Below are 27,333 nucleotides of genomic sequence, written 5' to 3'. Positions count from 1 at the left end.
TCTTAAAGTTTCCCACCACTTCTTCTGGAAGCATACAGAATCATATAAAAGTATTAGAGCTAAAAGTATTTTCTTAGATAGCTGGGCTCATTGTTTAGAAAGAAACACAAATATTATCAGACATGTTCCAGATAGGCTACATATTGCATTTCTCTTCTAGATACTTGTATTTCCGAAAGCTGTAGTTTGTGCTATAAGAAATTTAGCCTATCCCAGGTGGGTAGATAAGGTTTTAGCTAAGCGGTAGCCCAGTGGTAAATGGAACAGAATAGCCTGCCTTTCCTACCTGGGGCCCTCTACTTAGGTTAAATTTCACTTGCCATAATTCCCAGCTTTGATAATGTTGGTTGGGCATTACAGCAATTGAACTCTGATAAATCCAGAAGGCACCAAGTTGGAAAGGCTGATTCAATCAAGTGAACAGAAATATAGCATATTTATTATCAACTCCTGTTGGCTATTCGTTTTACAAAGATTGGGTGTATATGATCCTACATCTATTAAGCAACAGGCCCTACATTATTCTACACTGACAGACGATGATGTTTTAAAGCTCCCCATCTGCTATCATCCATTTCTGTTTTAGTTTAACAGCATAGCATACCGTACATGACCATATTTTGGGCTCATTCTTTTGGCAGTATAGCTGAACATAGGCCGCAAATTAACGTAGAACCTCAGTAATATTTCGGTCAAAATAAGCCGGACATTTTACCTTGGTCCAGGTCCACAGACATAGAATATCCATAACAAAAGCAACAGAATGGCCTTGAAAGTGATTATATTATAGGAAGAAAACTAACTCTAGTAGAACAAAGATAAACACAATAACAGATATGAGTCCTAACATAGAGAGACTCAGTGGATCAATTGCTCAAGGCATCTAACACTTAATCCCATTACATCCCAGTTCTACTGCTTAGCAAAATGCCACAATGTAATACTGTTACATATTTTCACAGAAATAATGACAGGAGTGCCCCTCTGTGCTCCACCCCCTCCCTCCCATCCCATGGGCAGCTCAGCAGGATGTGGTCACTAATCAGACACTAAAAAATTATAAATATATCAAATGTACAATAAAATATATCTGTACAGCACTGAGAATGAAAATAGTTCACTGATCACTTTGGAATATGTTTCTCATTTAACAGAATTTACACCAACATTTACAGAATAAATATACAATAGAAATAGAATCTATAGATTATTTTCTTTTCTCTTTATATATATTTTTATGTACAAACAAACAATATATGTTTCTTTGTCTTCTCGCTGCCACTGATCATACACCACAAAAAGAGGGAAGGAAATGCTATGGGTCCATTGTAGAAGCATAGTCCCTAGCCTGGCTTCTACTTGAGAATCCAGTAGAGGGAGATTACATGAAATTAGCTCTGGTCTGTCCAATGGAACTTCAAACACCATGTCCCAAAGTGCACAGAGCAGATCAAGAATTTTGGGAAACCCTGACAATCCCTTTCCATGCGAAACAAGAGGTCTTCGGGAGAGAACTGCATGACCAGGAAGGGGAAACAGTATATTCAGTACTGAACTTCTTCAGTGATTGCCTTCCTGCATTTTGCATAATCTCCAGACAATATGGACTGGGCTCAGTTAAATTCTCTTTTTTTCCTTGATGGAAAAAAAAAGCTACCAAAAGATTAAATAAAAAAGAGAAGGAACCTTCTGGCAGAGTTTTGTTGTTGTTTTTTCATACCCGACCCATTCCTTTTTCATGACCATCATAAATCAAGTGGCATCTCCTTCACCTAAAACCATACGGCTTACACTCTTTATAAAAAAGGAAACAGTCTGTTTACTTGCTCATATCCCAAGCTCAGGTGATCTCTGCTTACAGTCTTACATCAAGAATATACAGAGAGGTCAGTAGAAAAAGGAATCAAAGTGCAGGAAACAAAAATCTGCTGAAACCAATAATTGTAACACTACTCTGAAAAGAACCTTTGTCCTAGAGCTGTCAGTGTTTATAGTATAAGGAGGAAACGTCAAGAAGGCTTAATGAAACCTACAAGCCCACTCTTGATTGTCCTTCAGATCATAACTAGCTAATACCCTCAGTAGTTTTCTAAAACAGTAGTCATCACAAAAGATAATGTGCAGGAGCGGGTCCACTCTGAACCCCCTTTAACTGCGGCACTGCTTCTAATTAATTGATTCCAACAGTGACAATTTTTCTATCTTCTTAATTGGCCTTTCTCAAGTCAATCGTGGTTTTCTTAGTGGTCTGAAAATAAGCTTCACTGAAATATACAGTATAGGACTTATTTCTAGTGTGCTATAGAGCTGTGCATGCTTTGAAAAAGTTGTGATACAAGTGCTCTAAATCAGGCAAGTGTGGTACTATTATTTCTTAAAGCAGCCCAGCTTTTTTCAGCCTTCTGTGTGAACCTGAAGAAAGATGCTGCTCCTTAAACTTATCTGGGAGCCTGAAAAAGCTGGGGCTATTTTAAGAAATATCATAGAGGTACAGGGCTTCTGCTGGATTCAAGGCACTTTTTCCAAATAATTTTCAAAGCATGCACAGCCCTGTAGCACATGGTCATGTGTAAAAATTAGTTAAGGCTGAAGTAACAAAAATGCCTTTTTAACATCCACTATACAATAGTCACAATCACCAAATAAACGTGTAATATCATGAAAAACATCATGATTTACAAGCTACCATAATTCTCCTCCTCCTGATCCTTAACTGCTTTGGATTAAGGTTTTCTATTATCTTCCTTCAACTTTTCATGTTCTAGAATACAGAACTATATAGGGAAATGTTAGCATGAACCAGGCAATACCTGCAGGAGCCCTGAAGTCTTCTGCTTTTACAGTGGGTGGAGTGTTCCTATAATATTAAGAATGATTGTAAGTGCTTCTGTATACTCTTTGATTTGTATTGTGTTACTTGTTGTAATATATCTGCATAAGTGACTGGAGAAAAAAATGAAGTGGTGCTGGAGTACATTGGCCAGCCCTGTAGTTGGAAATGGAAAAACAATGCCATACACTGGCACCCATTTGCTTTTTTGATCAAGTGGCTTATTCAAAGAAATGATCAAAAGACTACAACAACTTCAGATATTTGAGGGGTTGACATGTAGATGATGCAGCAAATGTGCATTTTCCTGTTCTATGTGTAGGATCTAAATGAACAGGTAGATTTTAAAAAGGAGGATGAAAAGGAGGAAGATTAAGTATTAGAAAAGACCCATTGACAGAACAAGCCATTTGGTTGGGAACAGTGCATGACCTGGCGGGTGGTGGACTCTCTCTTATTAAAGATTCTTAAGAGAGACTTCATAGCAGATAACTGCAGGTGCTGAGGCACTAGATTTCCTACATCAGAAAGACTGTGATCCTTCAGATACTGTGAACTCCAATTCCCATCAGCCCTAGCCAGAATGACCAATATTGAGCATTGATGAGACTTGATGCTCACCATATCTGAAAGGCATGAACTGCCCATTTATGAGTCTCTTCCAAATCCATAATCCTGTTATTTGTAGCAGCTGGGCCAGATTTCCAATAGCAGTCATTCAATTTAACTGATTCCAGTGGAGTAATATTGACTCATCCAAAAGATTTATTCCTGACTGGGAAACATGTAGCATTATAGCAGAAAATGGCTTTTCTTTTTTTAGGAATCACAAAGTAACTTGTACAGTAATGTGATAACATTCTGATTAGAGTGAAAAAGGCCAGAAGGTGACTGAAATATGAACAGATAAATTAGCTACCTCTACTGTCTATTTAGATTGTAATATATTGTAGGCAATAGGCTTACTTAAATAACCTAGCATGAGAAAAGGGAGAAATCAAAGAATAACTATGCATAATTCTCTAGGTTACCTGGATAGTCTGAAGCCAAACCAGAACCCCAAGAACAAAAAGAGAATCCATGGCCTTGCTGAATTGGGTAAAAATGTTGTGACCTCCCTAAACGCAGTGCTACCAGCAAACCAAATAATCAGGAAACATTCTAGAAAGGCTCTTATTCTAAAAATGGACAGTCTCTGGATTTGGGAAAGTAGGACATTCTTCACCATCGTCTTGATATCTTCCCACTGATATACTTCATTGCCTCTTTGGGAATAAACTAGTCATTTTTCACTATTGCATAACGAATATATCCTGGATAATTGGGATCCCTGACACCAGTTTAATGCACTGTGATATACAGGTTCACCAGACGATGGGCTAATTCATTCCAGCCACATTGCTGCCTGGAAGCCAAATGAATAGAGTGAGGTGGAGTTAGGGCACTCGGCTTTGGCTTTTGTTTAGTTGCTGATTTATATTGAACACAGATTCAAACCCTATACCTCTATTTCATCACCTGGAAAAGGCTTTGTAAGTTACGCTGTGTTGTATATTCACAGGGTAAAAATCAGTGGGTTTCTTGGACTTAGCTGATGGTGGCGGGCAGCAATGCTCCGAGAATATCGTAAGTACTACGCACTGACTAATGAGCTTTTTAACTTTCCATAATGCCCTAGGGAGCCACAACTTTAAAGGTATTATTGGGAATTAATATTCCAGTTGATCCAGGTTCTCAACAATGCTCAGAGCATGAGCTTTTCTTATCTTTTTATTTTTGGTTGTTTACTCCCAGGGGGCTGTGCATAAAATTAGTCTCAGAAACTAGCAAACAGCTGGTCATAGAGAGGCAATCCCAGTAAACCCCATTTAAAGTGGCTTGTATAAAGCTTTTGTAGCATTGCATACATCTAGACAAGATCTAGGCACTTTAAACTACCCAGCCTACTCTCTGCACATGAACTCTTAAAGCATCTTCTGCAGATGATTTATAGCTGCAGAATATTCCTTTGCATATGCATTATTTACTACTTAAAAAAAACCAAACTAGGTAGTGCTCCAGTCCACAGGTTGCAAGCAGCGTAATACTCAAATATCAAAACTAAAAAAGGAGGAAGTGAAAAGGGGAGGGGAAGCCTTTTAAAACGTTCATTAATTGTATGATTTATCTGAACAACTTTGTAAGGACTTATAATGTTTAAAGTCTCACAGGTAAATTGTACAATTTTGGAGGAGGAGGAGGAGGTTTTAAAATTGGTTTTGAAAATTGACACTGCATGTTTGAGTCACCAACTGAATGTGACTAAGTGGGAGGCAAGAAGTCTGTCACTAGACTTTAGTAATGTTACCAGTTATATGCAATATTCGATACTGTGATACATGTGCATTTATCTTCCCCACTTCAGTTAAAGAGAACAGAGGTACAGTCTGAAGGAAATGTTTAAATTATCTTAGGTACAAAATACAGAACATTGTTTAGAAAGTTTGATAGTCCCACCACACTAATGCTACCTGAAGGATACAACTCACATGTGCTATGTTGAAAGAAGATGTGCTATCAGTGTTTTTAATGTGCTTGTCATTCCTTCCCAAATTATAATGTAGGAAGGTCCTTCCATGTATTCAGTGTGCCCATACAGCAGGAGTAGAGAACCTGAAGCCCTTCAGCTGTTGCACTACAGTTCCCAGCATCACTTATCATTAGCCTTCCTGGCTGGTGCTGACGAAAGCCAACAACAGCTTGGGCAGCTACTGATTCTCTCCATCTCTAGTGTAGAAAAGAACTGCTACTGGAACAGTTCTTACTATGTGCTGTATTTCATAAAATGTTTAATGTCAAAATTTAGAGTTCTGTAAATAATGTCAGGAATGACATCATGAATTCTAGAAAACTACACTGATACAGCTACTGTAAGTGTTGATTCTAACTGACACACATGGCACAAACCTGAATCTGTGATAGAGGAACACTGTGAGTCTCAGAAGCATGCATACCATGGCCAGCTTCACTGAAACAAAACACCCTTCAGGTCCTTACAGTTTTTGATCCATCTTCAGCAAGACCATCATCGATCTCACATAATGCAATGGCAAGCATTCTACTGTGCTGTCTACATGGAATGTATCTTAGTTTAGAGTTGTAAGAACTCTTCACTGAGGCTGTGCAATTTGGATACTGTCGAAGAGTAAAACCAGAAGTGTGCTGGTAAATCTGTATCAGGTAATTAATTTTTCTTGTGCTATGAATAGTGGTAGTTATTCAGCAAATGAGACAAAAGTCTCTTCTCCCAAGTAAAAGTAAGGGATGGAGAGAGAGAGTCAGGGAACCAGCTGCTTCTTGGTTTTGTTTTGGCTGTTTCCTTATTCTGTCTCCCTCTCCCAACCTTAGATTTCTTGAAAAAAGGTTATCGGTGTTTTTCAATACCAGTTGGCTAAAATTTCCCTTTTGCCCATAAGATTTATTGCAGTGTCTTCTGACTACTATTACTCACTGAAGAACATTCTGGTAGTTCCTCTGAAGAGCACCAGAAGGAAACCTTCCCTTCTCACCTTTTATACTTGATACAATCTACCATTGATTGCTATGCGTGATGGGGAGGTTTTCTAAAGCACAGCTTTCCTTCTCCAGGACCTCTTCTCTTTCACCTGGGAAGTGGGGGAGGCTGCTGGTTGATGGTCACAGTTCAGATTCAGGAGTGGTGGCCATGAGGTACCCACTGCTATAGCGTCCATTGGCAATACTGCTCATTTCCATTGGGGATGTGCTCCCAGGGCCCAGGTAAGAGCGATGTGCAGGCATTGGGGAAGGGGTTTCACTGGGAACTTTGCTCAAGATGAAACGGGTCTCATCATTGTCTTCTAAGTTGGATATGTCCTTCATCATATGCCCCTTTTTGTATGTGACAGACAGAGCATTAGAACCATCTGACACCAGGTGGAACTGGCGCAGGACAAAGACCACAGGCAGAGGAAGGGTAGCCAAGACGATCAGAGACACAAGTAAGCTCATTGCCCATCTGGGGTAATAGAGAAATTTCTCTGTGGCCTGGAAATAAAAGGAAAAAGTGATTTGGCTTATATTCATGGCATTATACATACCATCTCTGAATCCAATTAGCTTAAGATTGCTTTGGAACCAAGGCAAGCACAAAACCATTCCTCATCCTTCACCTTTTAGAGAAGGAGCGTACTTTGAAAGGGAAATGTTTATATGAATAAAACTGCTACCAGAAAACAATTCCCCTTTCTTTCTCTTCATTTCATATAGGTAATCTCTTCCTTTTCTGTGTCAGCAATTGGTCTGCTTCCTCGTAACTAGACTCTAGGCAGCTTACAACTCTAACAATATAAAAATACTATTCCATTGCTGATATCCATATAATCCTTCCATACTGTTGACCACTGAGGACCTTCTGTTTCAAAAGTGAAAAAAAGGCTGTTTTCGCCACCTCCCTAAATACAGGAATTTCCTGCAAAAGGAATAAATGCTTAAATGATTTTTCAAAGTCAGATTCCCCATACTGCCCTATCAGAACATAATTCTGGATTACTTTATTTCAAAGCATATGCAACTGACATGTAAAAATGATGGCGTCTTGAAGGATTAAATGAAGCAGGAGGAAAAAGTCAGTTCTTTGGAGTTCTAAAGTTACAATCAGTATACTACTGACTATGAGAACAAGAGTTCCTCTTTGGCTTAATGTATATGGGCCCTGATCCAGTATTTACATAAATTCATCTGCAGTGAGGATTCTGTGGCTTTATTATATATTGTCGTGCAGTTTATGATCAATTGATATGCAACAGCATATGCAAATAACATGGATCAGTTGCATGCTGATGGATTTGAAAATGTTGGGGTGCCTCTTAGGCAGACTCACCTCTTCTCTTATCCAGGCACTATAACCTGGTGGATTGACTGCTAGCTGAATGATACTGGCTGTCATCAGGCCAGCCATGCAGATGGGTGAAATGTACTTCCATGCATAAAAGTAGAAGCAGGAAGGTCGGAAACCCAGCATTTCTGTTAATTCTTGCATGAATCTAGAAAGGGAGAAGGAAGAGAGCAAGCAGGTGAAGCATGAAGGCCAGATACCGTCTTTTATTTCATATTGGATGGAGAAACTCAATGAAGAATCTTTGCTGGCACTAGAAATCTAAAGAAGAATTGAGAAATCTGAGGATTTCATGATCAAATATGCCTATTATATAAAAAAGTGGTTTTAGAAGCAAAGTATTAAAAGGAGGAAGAAAAAAAATTGAGAATATCAGTTCTACTGATTCCTTTTGAAAGAACTCTTACTTCTTGGTACCGTAAATCCAAGCCACAGTAATGTTCTCCAGGATTACCACAAGAGTGAGTGGCAGCGTTGCAGAGTAATCATCAAACATGGTGACGAAATAGTTGCCTGAGCGTTGCACAAAGATCAGACCCACGAGGAAAGCAAAAATGCAACAGCCAACTGTAAGGAGCAGATGACAGTTGTCAGTACACATAATGTTTCTTTTGGATGCAAGGGCTGTTATGTTTGTCTAGTTAGCACATTTTGCTAAGCTTGTTCTATGGATATAACATCAGTGCTGCCTAAAAAAAGATAGCAGAAAAACAAAATGTCCTAAATAGAAGTTCACAAATCATGGATATAGTTCATACTGCGGAATAAATGAATGCACTTCTATTTTGATATGTGTAGGCATGGTAGAATTGGCATGTGCATTCAGTGGTAAAACAGGCAAATGAGTGTGACAAACCAAATATGGGATCCAGCTGACCTTCTTACATGTATGTCACTTCTATGTAAGAATTATCCTCTTATGTTAAACAGCCCCTCTTCATCCCTATAGGGAGGCCAATTGAAGGCAGAACAGAAACATGGCATTTAGTCTTCCTGTGTTTAAAAACATGGTTTCTGTATGCATGCTTCCCTGACAGTAAATATCCATTGCAGGAAATGGGGATTATATCTATAGGAATTGCTTCCAAGTAAACATGCAGAAGCCTGTGCTGCAAAATATCATGGTAAATATAACTTATATTTTTATTTATGTATTTATACTTCAAATTTTGTCACCGCCCATCTCCCTCAAAAGAGAAAGGTGAAACAAATTTTGCTATAAATAAGTCTGGAAGAAGCTTGACTTAATGGTATGTTGTATTGCATAGATACCCCTTTAATTTTACTTAGTGTATCAGCAAAGATGGCACAGTTCATGGCACTCACAGAGTAGGGATGCCTCAGGCTACGAATGTGCAGATTGGGTGAATCAAGGTCAGGTTTGGCACGTGGAGAAGTGTCCCATTCATATGCTACATTTGGGCTGCAGTTACATGCATCCTTTTATCACAGTACATTTCACTGAAACCAGGAAGATTTTCTTCCAAGTAAAAATGCACAGAAAATGATGAAGAGTCACAAAACCACTTTCCAAATGCAGCCCAGATCTCACCACCACAAGCTATTCTGATGAACCAATCCTTGGTCCATGTGTTTCCAAATAACATCAGCTATTTCCTCATTATCCTAAGAGTAACTTCCCAGATGCTAAAAGGAAAAAGAGATCCCTTTCTCTTTCAAGTTACAGCATTGGTGGTAACGTTGGTTAAGGTTCTGAATTAGGGTGCTGGGGGAAGAGAAAGGATACCTGTGGCTTATAGGGCGCAGAGTGGTCAGCCTCCACTAGATCTCTTGAAGGCATGGGTTTTACAACTGCCCCATTACTCGCCCTGCAGCGTTTCTCCACGAGACTCTGCATTTCCCTGAGCAGGACCTTACCTGTTAATGCTTCTTTGCGCACTTTGAACATGTCAATGATGGGTGTGGTGATGCCAGCCATGGTCCCAATCATGCTCCCCAAACCCAGGTTTATCAGCATCAGGAAGAACATCACTGACCAGAAGGGAGAAGCTGGGAAGTGTGTCATTGCTTCTGTGAAAGCTATGAATGCGAGGCCAGTTCCCTGCACTGACTGTATACAGCCAAAAGAAGATGCTTGTGTTATTCTTGATGACAGAAAGAGCATTATAAAAGCAGATGTGCATGTATTCTTGTCAATGGGTTTCTATCTGTAAAACGACAGGCTCTCAGAGCCAAACAGCCAATCACATATTGGCCTCTGGCCCAAATGAGGGGAATTTCCTTTGTGGATAAGTAGAGGAGAAAACATGCATGTACTGAGGATTGCACAAGCATCTACTGCTTTCTATATATACATGCTCTGGAGGAGAGAAGATCAACTCTGGCTTTATACTGCATGTATATCATAGATATGATGGGATGAGTATTTATTCCTCAGGTTTTCCCAACATCAGTAACTTCATATGACCCAAACACATTTATTTGTTCATGCTCCATAGTCCCCAGTCCTCTTTTTTCAATGGCTATGGAGAAAGGAAACCCACCCACCCCTTAAATAAATGCCGGAATTACAGCCAACACATTAGGAAAAACTACTGCACAGTGAAAAAATTAATGAACTTTCTTTCACATCAGATTTAATACCCAAAGGCATTTTCTTATCATGTATGTTGCCATTCGGCATGCTTGAAATGCTTGGTAACTGGGCAACAGGTTTCAGAAACCTCGCAACGCAAAAACCAGTGACATACTGTAATTGTGGGCTGAGGCATCTGGAGTTATAATTCTGCTACAATAAATTACATTAACAACACAACAACAAAAGCTGTCTGAACCATTCTTCTGGATCTATACATGATGTCTCTATGATACAGGAGCAAGATGATTGGTCCCTGCTTTGCTATATACAGTAGCCGAGCAACAGTCTTCAAGAGCACCTGTGAAAATGATAGACATTTTCTTTGGCATCTCCCAGTTTTCTTGCCCCACCTGACTTTATTTTAAACCTTTTGATTAAAAGAATTTTATAGGAAGACAGCCTATTTCAAAATATAACCCTCTTATATCTTTCTTTACAAAGATGCCTCTGGATCCTAAACATCTGAGACCTTAGTCACTGCTTGGAATGAAAGGCCACTGTGAGGAATATTCTAGACATCTGTCAGATAAAGTTTCTCAGATCAGGTCCAGTTGAGTTGACCCTACTCAGTTATCTGGAATGAGTTTGAGCAGATGGCCCCAAGGAAATGAACCTGTGGTTAGACTGCAGCTTCAGAGAGCCCTGGAGGAAGCAGATTATCTGGATCACTTTCAGTTAGGGTCAGACCTGGATATAGTACTGAGACACCACTGGTTGCACTTGTTGATGAACTGTGGAGAGACTGGGATGGTGGGGGTGCATCTATCCTAGCCCTCAGTCTCTCAGCAGCCTTCTATACCGTTGACCATGGTAAACTTCTAGGCCAACTTAGGGGGCTAGGAGTGGGAAGTAAGATGTTGCAGTGGTTTTTTTCCTTCTTCTGGGGTCAGTTCTAGTCAGTATTGGGCAGCGGGGGAAAATCTAGCCCTAAATCCTTAGTATGTGGGGTGCCACAGGTTCTACTTTCTCTACTCCTATTTAACATCTACATGAGGCCACTAGGTAAGGTCATCCAATGGCACAGATTTATGTATCATCGGTACCTGATTTTATTTCCTTTAAATCCCTTAGTAATTGCAGAAAATCATTCTATGGACTGTGTACTTTTCACTCCATTAAAATAGGCATTCTGAAGTTCAAAGCCACGATAAACTGAATCCAGCAACTATGTTTTCTTTCCTGGAAGAGGTTTATTTTACAGGATCTTATTTTTTATTTAATTTAATCAACAAAGTTCTTAACCTTAAATAAATTCACACAAAACTCTAAGTCAGATTTTTTTTTTTTTAAAACACTTGTTGAACAAGCCATGACAGCTTGATTCTCACATAATGCTAGGCTAAAAATAAGTGAACAACTTCATGCCTTTGTGTTCAATGTAAATCAGACTCCAGTTGTGCAGTGGAACAATGTAGTCATGTTTGGGGGGGAGGGGCAGTTTTCTCCAATTCTTCTCCAAACACTTAGAATAAAATAGGTGGACCACTAAACCAAAATATGAATAAACTAGGATTCTGGAATTAGATGAGTTTTAAACAAGCCTGGATTTTAGAATTTGTAAATCAATAAATCATGGTTTCATATTGCAGCTTATTGCTAAAATTACATCATGGTTTTTTTTCTTGGGATGACCATGTCAAAAACAAACCACATTAGAGCTTATCATTATTTACAAATCAAGCCAATATCTACAGTCAGTTTATATATATTGTTTAATTTTTTAAAAAAATATTTGGTTTTAATATTTGGAAAACTCATATGCTACTTGTTCCTACTTTAGTGAATTCTCATCATCGCTAGATACTGGTGATCCATTCCACTCTTTTTGCTGCTAAGCTTCATGGACTGATACTTATATTCAGAAGGGACTTCGACATTTGGGCTGATATTTGAACATGTCATCCCCTTCTTCATTCCAGAAGTGATATTGCTTCTCAAGAACTATAATGTTTCCTTTTTCCTGGGCATGTAGATTGTCTCTTTGTTTTCAAATGAATTAAGATGACTCTGCTGAGACCCATCATTTTCAGACCAAAATGCCAGGCTTTAAACATACCTTGTTAAGCTCATCTTCCAGCAGGCAGGGATCCAGTCCCAGCTTCTCGAATTGATCCTTCTTCACTGTCTTTATCACAGCATACATTTCAGTGTAATCCTTGGCTGTGAGATGGGAGAAGTTTACTTGGGGTGGTATGAGAGCATGGCTGAGGATATCTGTGTTCAGATAACCGAGGATCTTTTCAGCATTCCTACAACAGAAAAAAGGTTGTTACAGAGACATTCCCTGGGGTTTAAACATACAATGAAAGCCACCTTCTCTCTGAAAAATAAGCCATTGTTTTTTTGCAGCTGATGTAGAAGAATAACTTTTATTGCTCCATAGTATTTTCTTCAGAAACTGTATGATGAAAAGCTATCTTCTCCATTTTGCTGTAAACTCCAGATACCAACCCAGTTGGAGGAGAATGATAGATTATTGAAATTTCAAAGCAGAATAAAGTTGCACTTAAGAAATGACAGCTTCCCAGAATGTTAGTGCTAGAGTTCCCTACCCAAACCACCTGGAGAGAGAAGGAAGGTGGTACTTACTCAATCACACACTTCTCATTCATGACATTGGCTTTGAAGCCCAGCACAGCAAAAACAACCAGTGTGGCCAAGATGGAAGTGAAAAAATTAATGAAGGAGACAAGGGCTGCATCAAAGTGGCAGTTGTTGTCCTGCTTGTTATAACTGGAAAAAGCAATAACTCCACCAAAACCCAGTCCAAGGGCAAAGAAGACCTGAGTGGCAGCTTCTCGCCATACTTGGAGATCCAACATTTTATCAAGCTGCAAAAAAAAGAGAGAGAAAGGCCAAGTCATCCCTGCATCTTTGTTGGTCAGCAGGGAAACACCTGGCACAACTTAAAAACAAAGAGCAAGATTGTATGTATACTTTGTGTATATGCTGGCAAGAGTCCGGTCACTTTCTCCTCTGCCAATGGAATTATGGATGACAATGGGCAAATCCAAAGAATGCTGGGCATTTTTAAGATCCATCAAAATCAAGCAATTATTTGTTTGGGGTGTTTATATATTAATGTTGCCTAATAAATTATATTCTCTGGGCAGCTTATAGTAATAAAATGTACATTGTTTTTATATGATGCATTTTTATTTGATGAATGACAACTTTGCCATTTTACCAGTGTTTTATTGTGACTCATTGGAACACTAGTAAAGGTAAAGGTTTCCCTTGACATAAAGTCCAGTCGTGTCCGACTCTAGGGGGCGGTGCTCATCTCCGTTTCTAAGCCTTGGAGCCGGCGTTGTCCCTAAGGACCCGTCCGTGGTAACGGAACGCCGTTACCTTCCCGCCGAAGCGGTACCAATTAATCTACTCACATTTGCATGTTTTCGAACTGCTTGGTGTGCAGGAGCTGGGACGAGCAACGGGAGCTCACCCCGCCGCGCGGTTTCAAACCGCCGACCTTCCGATCGGCAGCTCAGCGGTTTAACCCGCAGCGCCACATAAAGTCCAGTCGTGTCCGACTCTAGGGGGCGGTGCTCATCTCCGTTTCTAAGCCTTGGAGCCGGCGTTGTCCCTAAGGACCCGTCCGTGGTCATGTGGCCGGCATGACTCACGGAACGCCGTTACCTTCCCGCCGAAGCGGTACCAATTAATCTACTCACATTTGCATGTTTTCGAACTGCTTGGTGTGCAGGAGCTGGGACGAGCAACGGGAGCTCACCCCGCCGCGCGGTTTCAAACCGCCGACCTTCCGATCGGCAGCTCAGCGGTTTAACCCGCAGCGCCACCGCGTCCCTTCATTGGAACACTATTTAGCTATAAATAGCCATCAAATTACAAATTGTAAAATAAAGTTGTCAGCAGACCAGATTCACAACTAAACTAAAAATAAAGGTTACACAAAGGTACTGTAGTGAATAAGTTAAGATAATTTAGGAGGACCAAGCTTCAGACTCAATTCCCTAAAGGTGCCTCAATTCCAAAATTCTACTCAGAGGTGCAAACATAGAGAGTTAGTGACCTTTCCTAAGGCCATGCAGCTGCCTTCCACAGCTACCACACAGTCCCAGAGAAGGAAGATGTCTGCTTTAGGGAGTTGCAGATGTGATCTTCCTTGACAGACCCAGTGTAAGCACTGGCACATTCAAGCATTCATTCAATGACAGTCGTGAGGCCAGGCTCTTTCCACTGTTTTAATGAAGCGAAATGAACAATACAAGAAGAAAACTGTGAATGCCCAATTCCCGCTCAAACTTACATTTAAAACTACATTCACTAAATTACCCTCTGCCCCTCTTCCCACTAGAGTATGTCACCCCACTTCCCAATCCAGGTGGCTTCTCTGATGTATCTCCCTTCCATGGCCTTAGGGTGCTAATGCCATAAATCTCTAGCCATAACAATGCAGTTCACACTCCAATCTGGCACCCCCTCCCATCTGGCGACACAAAGTCTGTTACCACTGATGGAGACCAATGGAAGATGCTCCGATAAGGGGTTCTGTGAACCTTTCGATCAGAGGGTCTGATACCCAGGCATTCCAAAGCACCTTTTTGAAATGGAATAGCATTCCCAAGCAGTATAAAAAACTCTCCTAGTGCTGCAGAAATTTCCATAAGGAAGATCTAACATTCAGCGATAATATCCAACAACTATATTATTATTCCTACATATCTGACACGTACCAAATTGGGAAAAGAATGCCTTAAAGCACAGCTAAGACTAGAGAGAGAAAAGCTCCCTTAATCTTTTAGTACACTAGTGAGCTTCTGAAGGCCTTTCTCTTTCAGCCTCATCTACCTCACAGGGTGAATGTAGAGATATATAGTGGAATATCTTAAGAATCCCCCCAACCTTCTTGGAGGAAATATGGGATTTAAATGTAATTAATAAGTAAAATTTGCAACTGATTATCTCTACACACATACAAATATCCTGTGAGCATCTCTCCTGTCTAGGCTAAATGTGTTAGATTGAATGGCAGGTATAATGGTCTTAGAGAGCCAGCTTGGTGTGGTGGTTAAGGCATCAGGCTAGAAATCGGGAGACTGTGAGTTCTAGTCCTGCCTTAGGCACAAAGCCAGCTGGGTGACCTTGGACCAGTCCCTTACTCTCAGCCCTAGGGAGGAGGCAGTGGCAAACCACTTCTGAAATCTTGCCGAGAAACTGCTGAGACTAGTCCAAGCAGTCTCCAGGAGTCAACAAAGATTCAAAGGAATTTTTAATTTTTTTTAAAAAAAATTTACCTTAGGAGTGAGCATATGCAGAATCCCATCTACTGCCCCTCTCAGAAGCAAGCCCCGGACCAGGAAGCAGATCAACACCACATACGGAAAGAGAGAGCTGAAATACATCACCTAGGGAGGGAGGGAGGGAGGGATGGAGGGAGAGGATGTGACGTAAATCAGCAGTAGCACCAATAGGCACCGAGGCCCATCAGTTTTCTAATGGGACGTATTTTTCTGTAAAAATATTGGGAACTGCAATTTGATGAGATTAGGAAAGTTATCTGCTAGACACCCTAGCCTTTCCCTGGAAACAGAGCTATAATTTCCAGAATAGCAGTCCACTAAACTGAGAAACTGAAAAACATCTCAGAAGATGATGGCAAACCACTTCCATACTGTTGCCAAAAAAGCAGCATGGGCATGTTATACATTCACCAGAAATCAAGCTTGTGAGCCTCTCTTGCAATAAGAGTTACGGAGTCTTGTGGCATTTTAAATACAAATAAATGTATAAGGTCCCTAGATTGGTGAAGTAGGTAATAGTCCACAAAAGATTATGTTACGATAAATTTGTTCATTCATTCATGTTATAATACATTTGTTCAAGACCTCTAGTACTTTAAATCAAGTCATGTAATCAGAGTGGTTGGTCCCTGAAAGAGCTGGACACTGCCGAATACAACCCATTGTTGCCATGGGCTGCTCAGATGCTTGCCTTTTAGATGCCTACTAAAAGCACAGGGCCATGGAACATGGAACAGACATACCTGTATTTGGCAACTGGGTAGACAAAATCTGCATGTTTCCCTTCATTTGAATGCTCTGGGTGTGTAGTAGTGACTGATAAATTATGGTCTTAAAAGAAGGGTATAAATCAGTTGCAGAAGTCCTGTTCTTCTCTGTTTCATCCTATGAAACATCCATGGCATTTACCTTTCCTGAGGATTGGATTCCTTTGATCATAGCCAAGCCCACAATGCTCCAAGCTACCAGCAGACATAAGGTCATTCTCCAATTAAGCCCACCACTCTCTGAAATGGAGTTGGAAATGTCCAGGGCATCACGATACCAGAAGAAAGTAGTTGCAGAGCTTTTGTCACATTCTGGTTCCACAGCTGCAGAGGATAAGAACTTGGGTTGAGTACATGATCTACAAACCTTTGGTTTGGCATTTTACAGTGACATGCCTAAGTTGTAGCTAAGTGAGATAGAATTTATTTATTTAGTGGCTGAAGAGAACTGGTGCCTAGGACCCATCAGGAAAGATGCCTAAGATCTTTTTTAGAAATGGAGGTGGGGAGAATGTTGCTATCCAAAATTAAAGGTTAAATAAATGGGGTGATTTATACTCGCTATAAAAGATTCCTCTATGTGCTGGGAGATGTTCAAAGTCTATTAAATGCTCCATTAGCCTCCAAAGTGTCTCTGTTGCATCCTTTGGAAACTATCTATTTCTTGCCAGCTAATACAATTCTTATTCCAGACTTGAGCTATTGTCATTTCTTGGAATAGAAGCTTGTGCTCTGCTATTCTCTTAACATCACAGAATAATCGAGCAACATCATTACTATGCGATACAGGGCAAATGAATACTTTGTGCTCCTCAAAGATGGAAGAACAAAGTGAGTGCATCCCACCCATCCATGTGGCATTAAGTAAGCAGCATTAAGCAACAATTATCTTCATTTCAGTTCTAATAAAAAGTAGACAATTAGAATGAAAATTTTCCTGATCTTCTCTCCCCCATATAGAAAGTTGCAAAAACTGGCTACTCACTTGCCACTGAGCCATTTTTTAAGACAGGACATTCACTCCAAGGTAAAGGATACTGGAAGGATTTGAAAAAGTAGAAGATGCTCCAGCCAATGATCACATTATAATAGAGTCCAACAAACAGGCAGACCTGGCAAAAGGAGATTGAAACCATGTCTGGATCCTATATAACAATATATTGTTCAAACAAAGGTAGAGGACATATTAAAGTGAACCCCAGAAAATGGCCAATTTAATCGTCAGATTCACCATGAATAGCTTTATGACCATATTTAATCTCTACGTTGCCATGGGTCTGGGAACACTCAGTTGCCAAGAGAGTGCTCCCAAAGAGCCTACCTAATTCCATTGGCTGTAGACCATGTTTTCATTCAGCTGATGGCATAGATCTACTTCACCCATTGAAATGAATAGAGCAGTGTGCATGGGCAAAAAATGTGAGCATACATTAAATGTGACACAGAAACTCATCTGGGTGTTGATATATTTCTTCCTTTGGATATGTGAATAATTTTGAATCAGAACTTCCCCAGAAAGCAAATGTGGAATGAGTTCAGTGAAGTAAATTACATGAGCACTACAACAATATGCATGTTGTCACAGAATCCCTTTGTGTACAGAAGTTTAACCCACTGTAGTGTATGCATCCTTAACCAGAATTTGGTTTAACATGGTCATAGAATGATCTGATTGGAAGGTTTTATTATAAGAATTTCCCATTTGTCATTTGCTCGGTGATTTTCAGAAAGGAGTAATCCAGCAGGGGATCTTCTACCTTATGGTGCTCCTGTGGACCACTCATTGAAAAGTTGGTAACTGTCAAAAGACATAAGAGCTCTTGAGCTACATATAAGATGTTGAGCATGCAAGATAAGAAAACAAGCAGAAGCAGAAGTTTATCTTGACTGACATTTGATGACCTTGACCCTAATGCTATTAGATCAAAATTGAAATGTGATAAATGTTGAATAAAGCAGAAAAATGATCATTTGAGGTGAATCATTCTGTTTTGTACTGAATTCTGACCTCATGCTTTTCAGTTAAGTTGAATTTAATACGTAACAGCAAGAAAGTGTAGTATGGGAGATACTATGTAGCAAGCAGCTCTCTTTGGATGCATTATTCTGATAATGCTCAAATAAATGCTAAGTTATACTTTTATGAAAGAGATTTGAGCTGGAAGTTGATGGTGTTAAACCAAGGAACTTGTGCACAGCTTCACAAGCTGCAGTCGTTTCCATTGAAAAATAGCTGCTCTCCACCAAGGCCATCCTTCTAATGAGCTAAGTTCCTAAATCCACTGCAATTTATATAATATTGCAAAATCCAGTAGGAGACCTTGCAAAATGATCTCAAACATGATTCTTTACTTTGTCATAATTCCCCTTGTTTTCAGCATTATTTATTCCTTTCTAGATCTTCCAGCAAGATTGTGTTTCTTTCGCCTCTGTTAAGCTGCGAGGCATCTTGGGCACTTCACTTAGAAATAAAGACTTTTCAGGATCACTCATAACTTTTCTCCAAGAAAAGCTGCACTGAATTTTTGGGGTGGTACTGTACTGTTACAAGGTTGTTTAGAAGTCAGAAGACAGAGCACGTTTTATAAAATGTCCCCAACTTTAGGCTCATTTTTTCTTATGCTAGCAGCCTACATATTTCCTATCTTCCTGATCAGAAAAACAGACTTTTAGGAGAAGGCTATGTATGTTGATACACAGAAGTAGAAAATACTACACATTTTGCTTTGATAACATTCCCTTGATCCTGTTGTGCAACTTTTTGCTTGTTTTTTTTTTTTTCAAAAAAGCTGTTCTAGGCCTGAATCTTAGATCCCCAAATAACTGATTCCACATATTAATATATTTTTATTCTACTATCTGATAACTAACCATCCTTAGCTCTGGGTAATGGCTTTATTTAACATATCTGCTAGACTATTGATGGCCAGATGTTAAGCCTCTTTTTTTTTCCTGTTAGAACCTTGACAACCATCAACAGGAAGATCTCTATACTGTAAGCAAAAACTTTGTCTTATGAGGCAGCATAGGATGGAGTTGCCAAAAAAAAAAAAAAAAACCAACAACAACCCTACCCAGGTAACTCCAAACTTTTTAAATTTTAAAAGTAGAATTTATTGAGGTAATCTTTTCTTTTTTTTCATTTTGGCTGCTCCTGTTAGATAACTGGGAGTTAGCAATTTGGTCCACAAATTTACCAATAGATCCAAACCTTCTCTTTTGCAAAACCACCTACATATTATCCACCCATCTGCAGCCTGGGCATTGATAAGACATACAATCTCATCTGAGCACTCACTAAGCAGCTGGCAAATCCAATCCCGCCTAATCGAGGACAGATGTAATTCCACACTCCTATGCTGCCCCGGCGGATTCTCTGCCCTACAGCCAGTTCCAGGAAAAAGAGGGGGAGTCCAATAAGGATGAGCAGGATCAGATATGGGACTAGATAAGCTCCTGAAAGGGAAAAGGAAGTTTCATTAGAGACATTATTTCTTTTTATGCTACAGATCAAAAGAAAATAATCTGACTGTGAACAATTTGATGCAGACCGAATAGCATGCATGGGGGGAAAGGTTTAAGGACCCATTTGGGGTTTCAGACAGCAAGTGGCTTTGGTTTAGCATTTCAGAATGAAGCCACATTTTTGTTCAGCTTTGAGCAAAACCTTGTTTCACATGACATTGACTCATGGTTTTTTATGTTTCCCCAGTGAGTATTACGGAGAAATAAATAAATGGCCACAACACCTTTGTTTCTGTTTCAAAATGGCAGAGTTGGGTCATTAAACCCTCTCTGAGGGAATGGCATCTACCACATTTCAGATAAAAACAGGCAGGGAAATACAGATTTTCTGTGAAGAGAAGGAAATTCACATCAAGACTGAAAGAAAAAGATGTATGCTAAATCAGAACTTGTTTTAAAAAAAGTTTCTTGTAATTCATGCTAATTATTGTTCTGTGAATTGCAAGGGGGTAGGAGCAGGCCTTCTCAATTGCTGGGCCCCCTCCTTTTTTTTAGCATTCCTCCTTAAATCCAACCAACCCGACCCCTGCTGGGATTTACAAATCCATTAAAACCTGACTGTTTCAACAGGCTTTAGGGGCAGATATGTTATGAGGTTGCTCCCTCTTGCAATTGGGATGGTTTGTTTAATGGAATTTTAATTCCTCCTTGATGCATTATGGACAGGGCTACAACTGGGGGGGGGGGGCAACCGGGACATGTGCCCCAGGCACCACGCTGGTGGGGTGCCAAAATGAGTGCTGGGGGGGTGCCAAAATGGGCACAGAATCCATGTTTGCCCGGGTTAAGGAGACCCTAGTTGCGGCCCTGATTATGGATGCTGTTTGTTGTTTTTAATACCAGAGATGAATATTGGATGTATAAGCCACTCAGGGTCTGTAACGATTTCAAAAGCATATAAGCCATGTAGATCAGGAGATGTATCGGCAAGATTTGACAATAAATGTACATGCATATTTGTAAGGTTGCCATCAGCTTTCATTTTCAGATAGACATTCACTGATTGTGCTAAGCCATCATACGTTTTGTTGGGTTCTGACTCAACACAATGAACATTTTATACATATTTTGTGGCTTAGCATGTGGTGTGAGTCCAGCCAAATACAATTTATTTAATAAATGATGGTTAAGCAAAATATTGCTCAGCATGATATCTGAGCCAATCAATGTCCTTATCAACCTCACATCTACCATAATCATATGCTGCCTTTTGCGTTTATTGTTCCCACAGTAGCTATGTGCTTTTCAGAACAATTCCTGGAAGTGCTAGATGAAACTTCTTCATAAAAGACTCTTTAAATAGCAGCACTATAGTTCTTTGGTTAAGTGGACAGAGTGGAATTAACTGGGCAGGCTGAGAAATATAAATAACTGATCAGAAAGACTAAAAATATGTATGCTGGAAGTCCGAGCTGCTGCCCACTAACAAAGCCAACCCCGCTCCTCCCACTAATATTCCAAGCACATTCAATATCAGCAGGATTTTAAAACCTCCCTCACATTCAGAGTAGCCAGATAAGCAGTTTGGGGGAAAAAAGTAATAAGGACAGCCACATAATACTATTGATTTAATGCTTGACACAGCTCTGAGCAAGCTAACACCCCCCCCCAATCTTTCTCACAACTGTGTCAGCTCCAAACATGTCTGTGATAAAAAGTCCCACTGTTCTCCCCATGGCCAAGTTGTTGTGGGGAAAATAGGAAAAGGAAAGAGTATTAGGTATGTTTGCTTCCTTGAGTTATTTATAAAAATAACTCTCTCTCTCTCTCTCTCATTCCTGAAAAACCTTCTAAAGCATAACCTTGTACATCAGTATTGGTACTATCTTAAATGAATCAGCATAAAACTTCCTACAGCAATAGGACCACCATTCATTGCTAAGATGCTTCGTACTTTGATCAATACTGAATGAAAGGGTCAGTCAAATTTCTATGCATGTGTGCACATACATAATATATAAATCCTTCTTCCCAAAACTGCTTGGAAGACAGTTAAATGACAAGGTTCCCTCTTAATACAACAGCACTCTCTGGTGGCCCACCAATGAGCAGACAGTCAGAAATGTGGACAACAAGGGAGGGCTGTGGCCAAGCTGGACTCCAGAAGTGGTTGCTCGGGACAGCACATAGCCAGAGACCCACAGATTGAAATCACTTGCATAAACATATTTTAAAAATGGTTTTACAGATGAAGCTTTGTGATGGCCTAATATTCAGCACAGAAAGGCTGAAGCAAAACATTCAGGACAATGCCAGTACAATTTTACTGAGGTAATAGTCAATAAAAATTGCTCTCAGATAAGTGCAGGTATGTTTACACTTTGTATTATTTGTGTAGAGTCCTGACTCTCCGTTTTTAATATTAAAGAAAATCTTAGGGTGGCTAATAATAAATAATTATTTATTTAAATGTGGTTTAAAATCAAAATGCTTGAAAATAGGACCAGTAACAAATGATTCACAGCAAACTAACAATATAATTCCATGCATCTCCTATCATTAGTGGAGCATAGTCTGTTAGGACTGCAGTACAAAAGAATAACATGAGCATCAGTAGTACAGGTGATCAAGATGAAGTTTAGAAAAAGAAAAGAAAACTGCAGATATTTTCAGCAGACAAAAACAAAATCACCATTCATTAAAAGATCTGATATTAAAAAAGAAGCCTGGGTCTGAATTTAAAAGTTAACCAGGAAGGTGCCAGGTGAATTCACCTGGGTAGAATATTTCATAAAGCTTCAAATACACATGACATAGCAATCTAACAAAGACTCTGAACCTGCTCAGTGCCCAGATGACAAACTGTCCTAAACACTCTCTACCTTCTTCAAGTCCATGATGGAAAAAAAATAATGACATAAAGGCAGGAATAATTTTACAACAAACAGGAAATCTCTATTCAAGAACATTCCAATGGTACGATATGCTAAGATGATCAGAATTTCAAAGGAATTCTAAGAAATCAGTAAGCAGATAAACTCTGGAATCAGGGCCAAGTTCTAAGCACAAGCCCAAGGGGTATTATAGAGATCAGCAGCTACAACTAGCAGATACAAATTTGGGTTGCACGTTCATTGGTTCAGCTGAGTAACTGAGTTGCTTTGTTTCACTGAAATGTCCAACCAGCGCAGCATCGTTGTGTCAGCTCTTGAGCACACAGTGTTCTAAAAAAATTGGCCCAGAGCCACACACTTTCAGCAGAAAGCTGTTCTCTCTATGCAACATATGTATATTTGATTATGCACAAAGACAAATTGAATGTTTTAGCACAAAAAACAATGTATCACCTACCAAAATTAACTGTCTTCATTACAAAAATAATGAAAATTATTTTTATAATGTAAATTACAAAATATAATGCACCAACATTTGTTGATAAAAAGAATCTTGTCCTATGTTGCTCCCACTGCATTTCCACTGGAGTTATGTTTGAACCACTCCCCCGCACCCCACCCAGCTTTTAGAAAATCTGAGATTTTGAAAGGTTTTTTTTAAAAAATACATATCAATAATTTTAATATGTATTTTTCACTTTTATTATGTGTTATTTTTAATTTCAAACAAATGAGGTTCCCCCTGAAATTCAGATGGCTCCCTCTCTACTAGCATTTCAAAGAGCCCTAAAGACCCGGCTCTTTGTCCAGGTCTTTGGCAAGGATGACTGATGCCCCTTTCTTCCTTTTTGTTCCCCTCCAAGTTTGTTTTCTTTGCCATTGTTGTTTCTTTGTCTTGTGCTGTTTTTGTGTTCTGTTCTGTTCTGTTTTGTTTTGTTTTGTTTTATTTTATTTTATTATTTGTTTGTTTGTTTGTTTATTTATTGTTCTTAAATGTTTTTTAACAATTGTAAACTGCCCAGAGTTGACGGGAGTCAGGGGGCACATACATTTTAATAAGAATAAGAATCTGTCACCACCCCCTCTTATCTTATCTGGGTTTGCTGCTGATGCCAAACTTGACACCTAGGTAGGCATATCTCTCAGATGGGAACTCCCTGCTCTTGGCCCACCCAAGTCTTGATTATACATGCCAGCTCAGCTCCTTCATCCACAGTCAAAACACCAATGGTGGTGGTCTTTTTATATAATGAGCTGGAATTCTGTAACAGCAGCTGGAGCCCAGAGCCATCAAGGACCTGATGACCTGGCCTGGGGGGATGAATACAGAGGGCTGGAGGATAGAACAGGTCCCAGACATAGGTCCTGTCTTCCCCATGGGCAGCCCACCCTTGGCTTCTTCCATTTCTCCCTCTGTCCATCATGTCCTTGATGGAACTATCTGCCATCATTTTATATATGAAATCTTTGCTGTGCCACATTATAATCAGCAGACCTGTCAATAGGATTGAAGGCTTTTGTCAAAATGACTAAAGCAGCCGTGCAGGGGAGCAAGACAGAGCATGTTCTGATGCCATCACACAAATGTTGTACTTGTGTCATTTGTGGGATGACATGATGTGTGTGGCATCATTGGGGCTTCTACTGGGTGCCTAGAGTTCAATGTCAAGGGAAACCTTTACCTTTACCTAATCCAATTTTAAAAATTAAATTTGCTTAAAACAAGTCTTACCTAATTCGGTTAGCATATTTTGGAATATTTTGTGTTATACACCTTTACATTTGCCAATCAATTGCCTAGATAAAGGTAAAGGTTTCCCTTGACATTAAATCCAGTCATGTCCGACTCTAGGGGGCGGTGCTCATCTCCGTTTCAAAGCTGAAGAGCCGGCGTTTGTCCGTAGACACTTCCTTGGTCTTGTGCCCGTCATGACTGAACAGAATGCCGTTACCTGCCCGCCAAACCTATTAATCTACTCACATTTGCATGTTTTTGAACTGCTAGGTTAGTAGCTAGCCTAGTAGGTTAATAAACCAAAACAAGAGGAAAATGTTCAAAATTAAAAGTAATATTCATCTTTATATTTCTGGTGAAGAGTAGCATGAAAACATGAACAATCACTTTCTGTTCTCCCTGATTCTCTGCTGAAATTTTAATATTTTCTTTGTCTCTCAGACATTCATCAATAATCATACAATACTAGGGGGCGGGGGGAACAAAACCAAAAACAAGGTAGGGAAAGAATGCAGAGCATGACTTCTGAAATTATTCCCCATCCTCTGATTAGCAGTGGCTGTAGGAAGCATCCATATTTTCTTTTGCATAACATAGTAATACAATCCAGCCCATTTTCAAACTTGATCTTTCTTTTGCTCATTTCTCCCACAAATTTGGTTCCATCCTGGTTTTGGAGAGTTTTGGAGGATTATCCTGCTGACAGAGACCTGAGCCATAATTTATCTCCAACAATCCAGTGGGTTGGAGAGAATAAAAAGGAATCACAACATAGAAAGTACATTGGTTAAAAGACGATGGATCATAAGCTATATCTGAAATACAAACTAAACAACTAAGTTAATATTATGTAATACAACTAACATGACAAATTTAAATCACTAGAAGGCTGGACTGGGTTAATCTACATGAAATGATGTACCTAGTTTAGAGGAGAGTCTTTAACGAAGAGGGCTGATTTAAATATTTCTGAGATAATCATGGTTTGATTTGTTTTCACCATGGATTTGTGTGAACAATCAAGGAATCACCAATAAATCAAGCAAGATGTCTTCGTTGGTTGAGATGCTGTTTTTACCAAGAAAATAGTAAACAAGTAAGGGACTTACTTGCTGTGCATGATGGAATCACAAAGTAACCTAGAGAAATAATCTGAGTTGACACAAGAAGAGTTTAATTTAGGGTAACAGCTTCTATTTGTCTATTTGATGAGCCCTCTTGATCATACAAGGATATCAGATATGAGCAGCTGGTTGTGGGGCATCCCAAGGAAATGATTAAGATGCCAGGTTTTTGTTTTTTGATTTTATGGTTTATGGTTTTATTGTTGTGAGCCACCCAGAGTTTTGTTTGTAATGGGCAGCCATAAAAATCTTTTAAATAAATAAAAAATATTTTTAAAATGCACACTAAAAACAAGGAAAACCTATTTGGGCATACCCTTAAATTAATGTATTTTGCCATACAGCCAAGAGAAGGGTTGGAGCTCAGTGACAGATTATACATTTTACCTGCCTTTACAGAGAAAGCTGGAAAAGATTCCTATCTGAAACTGGAGAGTCCCTGCCAGGTTGCCTAAGGATGGGGAACCTCTGGCCTTTCAGGTATTATTAAAGCACAAACCAGAAAATCTGGTCAACCCAGCCAGTAATGACGGATGATGGGGGTACATGTGTAGCTTAATATAATGTGAGAATCATGGCTTCAAGCCAGAATATGCTCCTTTCCTCTACATTCAAGCAAGGAAGCAGAACATATGTCTCTTCTGTTGAGCATTGCTTCCTCTTGCTCGGTCACTTACCTCCACCATTCTTTTGGCACAAATATGGGAACCGCCACACATTCCCCAGGCCCACAGAGTAGCCTATCTGAGCCAAAATGTACTGTAGCTTATTGTTCCATGCTGGCCTGTCCTCGCCTGCTTCCTCCTCAACCTGCTGTTTGTTCCAGTTGTCTGAAGCCACATTTAAGACACTCTGTCTGTAGTCCACAGGCTCCTCCAGGGCCAGTAGATCCGCCACTGATTCTGTGACAGGCTCATTGTTCTGTTCTCGCTGAGTTACTTTGCTGCTCTTAGGCATTGAGCTGGTCTGGTGTAGCCACTTACACACGAAGTACAGATTTACCAAGGCCAGATGGAGTAAGTCTCTGAAAGGGCAAGTGCTGGCTTTGGTGGTAAGACCTCAGATCTGAGTCATCTGTGTGAGACCTGCAAAGTAGTACAAAAAGGACACCAAGTTAAAATAGGGTATATTTCCACTTTCTTCACTGCTGACCTATCCATGTGTGCTTCATCATTCTTCAATCACACAGTGCAGAAATGGACACTGGCAACAAGATTCAGTTATGTCTGTAAGTCTTAGTTTTCATTCTTAAAGAACAATTTCCTAGTCCTTAATGTTTGAAAGGATGCCGGCAACTCTTGGTGGAAACATAAAAGATAGGGCTGGAGAGGGGATGTAGGAGACAGAATTTCTGTGTAAAATCCTTTGGCAGAAGCCATTCCATTACATACAACAAGCTAATGTGTTTAATTTGTACAATAAGCACAGAGAGTAGCTTTTCTCAGTGCAGATACTGGGATAATTCATTATTCCAATATCTATATTAAATATTTAATTGGTTTTTATTTGGGAACATTCACTGCCTTGGGCATATTAAGTAAAAAAAGGTATGAATATTTTATTTCTGCAGTGTTCTATACTGTAAGGTGGGATGGACAATATTTGGGGGGTTTGAGCTCTGGTGGAAGAACAAAGATTTGCTGTGAGTGGGTGGCACTAATACTATTATTATGGATACAGCAGGATTGCAATGGGGGTGCTTTGATGGCTGGATGGTGCTGGGTGGGGGTCCTTTCATAAGCCTAAAGGAAGATTAGGCAC

At 39.7% G+C, this 27,333-nt stretch overlaps 1 protein-coding gene across 1 annotated transcript in view; it reads right to left on the bottom strand.

Moving 5' to 3' along the window:
* Positions 1–5,697: 5,697 nt before the first annotated feature.
* SLC6A17 (solute carrier family 6 member 17) overlaps positions 5,698–27,333 on the bottom strand; it is a 33,590-nt gene continuing 11,954 nt past the window's right edge. Inside the window, exons 2-12 of the mRNA XM_063297736.1 lie at positions 26,250–26,657; positions 19,653–19,810; positions 17,340–17,466; positions 16,497–16,678; positions 15,582–15,692; positions 12,913–13,154; positions 12,380–12,572; positions 9,603–9,795; positions 8,132–8,291; positions 7,710–7,872; positions 5,698–6,874 (exon numbers count right to left, since the gene is read on the bottom strand). Of these exons, the coding sequence (XP_063153806.1) occupies positions 6,506–6,874; positions 7,710–7,872; positions 8,132–8,291; positions 9,603–9,795; positions 12,380–12,572; positions 12,913–13,154; positions 15,582–15,692; positions 16,497–16,678; positions 17,340–17,466; positions 19,653–19,810; positions 26,250–26,529 (2,178 nt within the window). The 5' untranslated portion in view covers positions 26,530–26,657 and the 3' untranslated portion in view covers positions 5,698–6,505. The remainder of the gene's footprint in view (positions 6,875–7,709; positions 7,873–8,131; positions 8,292–9,602; positions 9,796–12,379; positions 12,573–12,912; positions 13,155–15,581; positions 15,693–16,496; positions 16,679–17,339; positions 17,467–19,652; positions 19,811–26,249; positions 26,658–27,333) is intronic.

The sequence above is a fragment of the Candoia aspera genome, chromosome 3 (genome assembly GCF_035149785.1).
Source record: "Candoia aspera isolate rCanAsp1 chromosome 3, rCanAsp1.hap2, whole genome shotgun sequence".
NCBI classification, from domain to species: domain Eukaryota; kingdom Metazoa; phylum Chordata; class Lepidosauria; order Squamata; family Boidae; genus Candoia; species Candoia aspera.
Note: the sequence above shows the minus strand (reverse complement) of the source record. Positions and strands in the feature narration are given on the sequence as shown.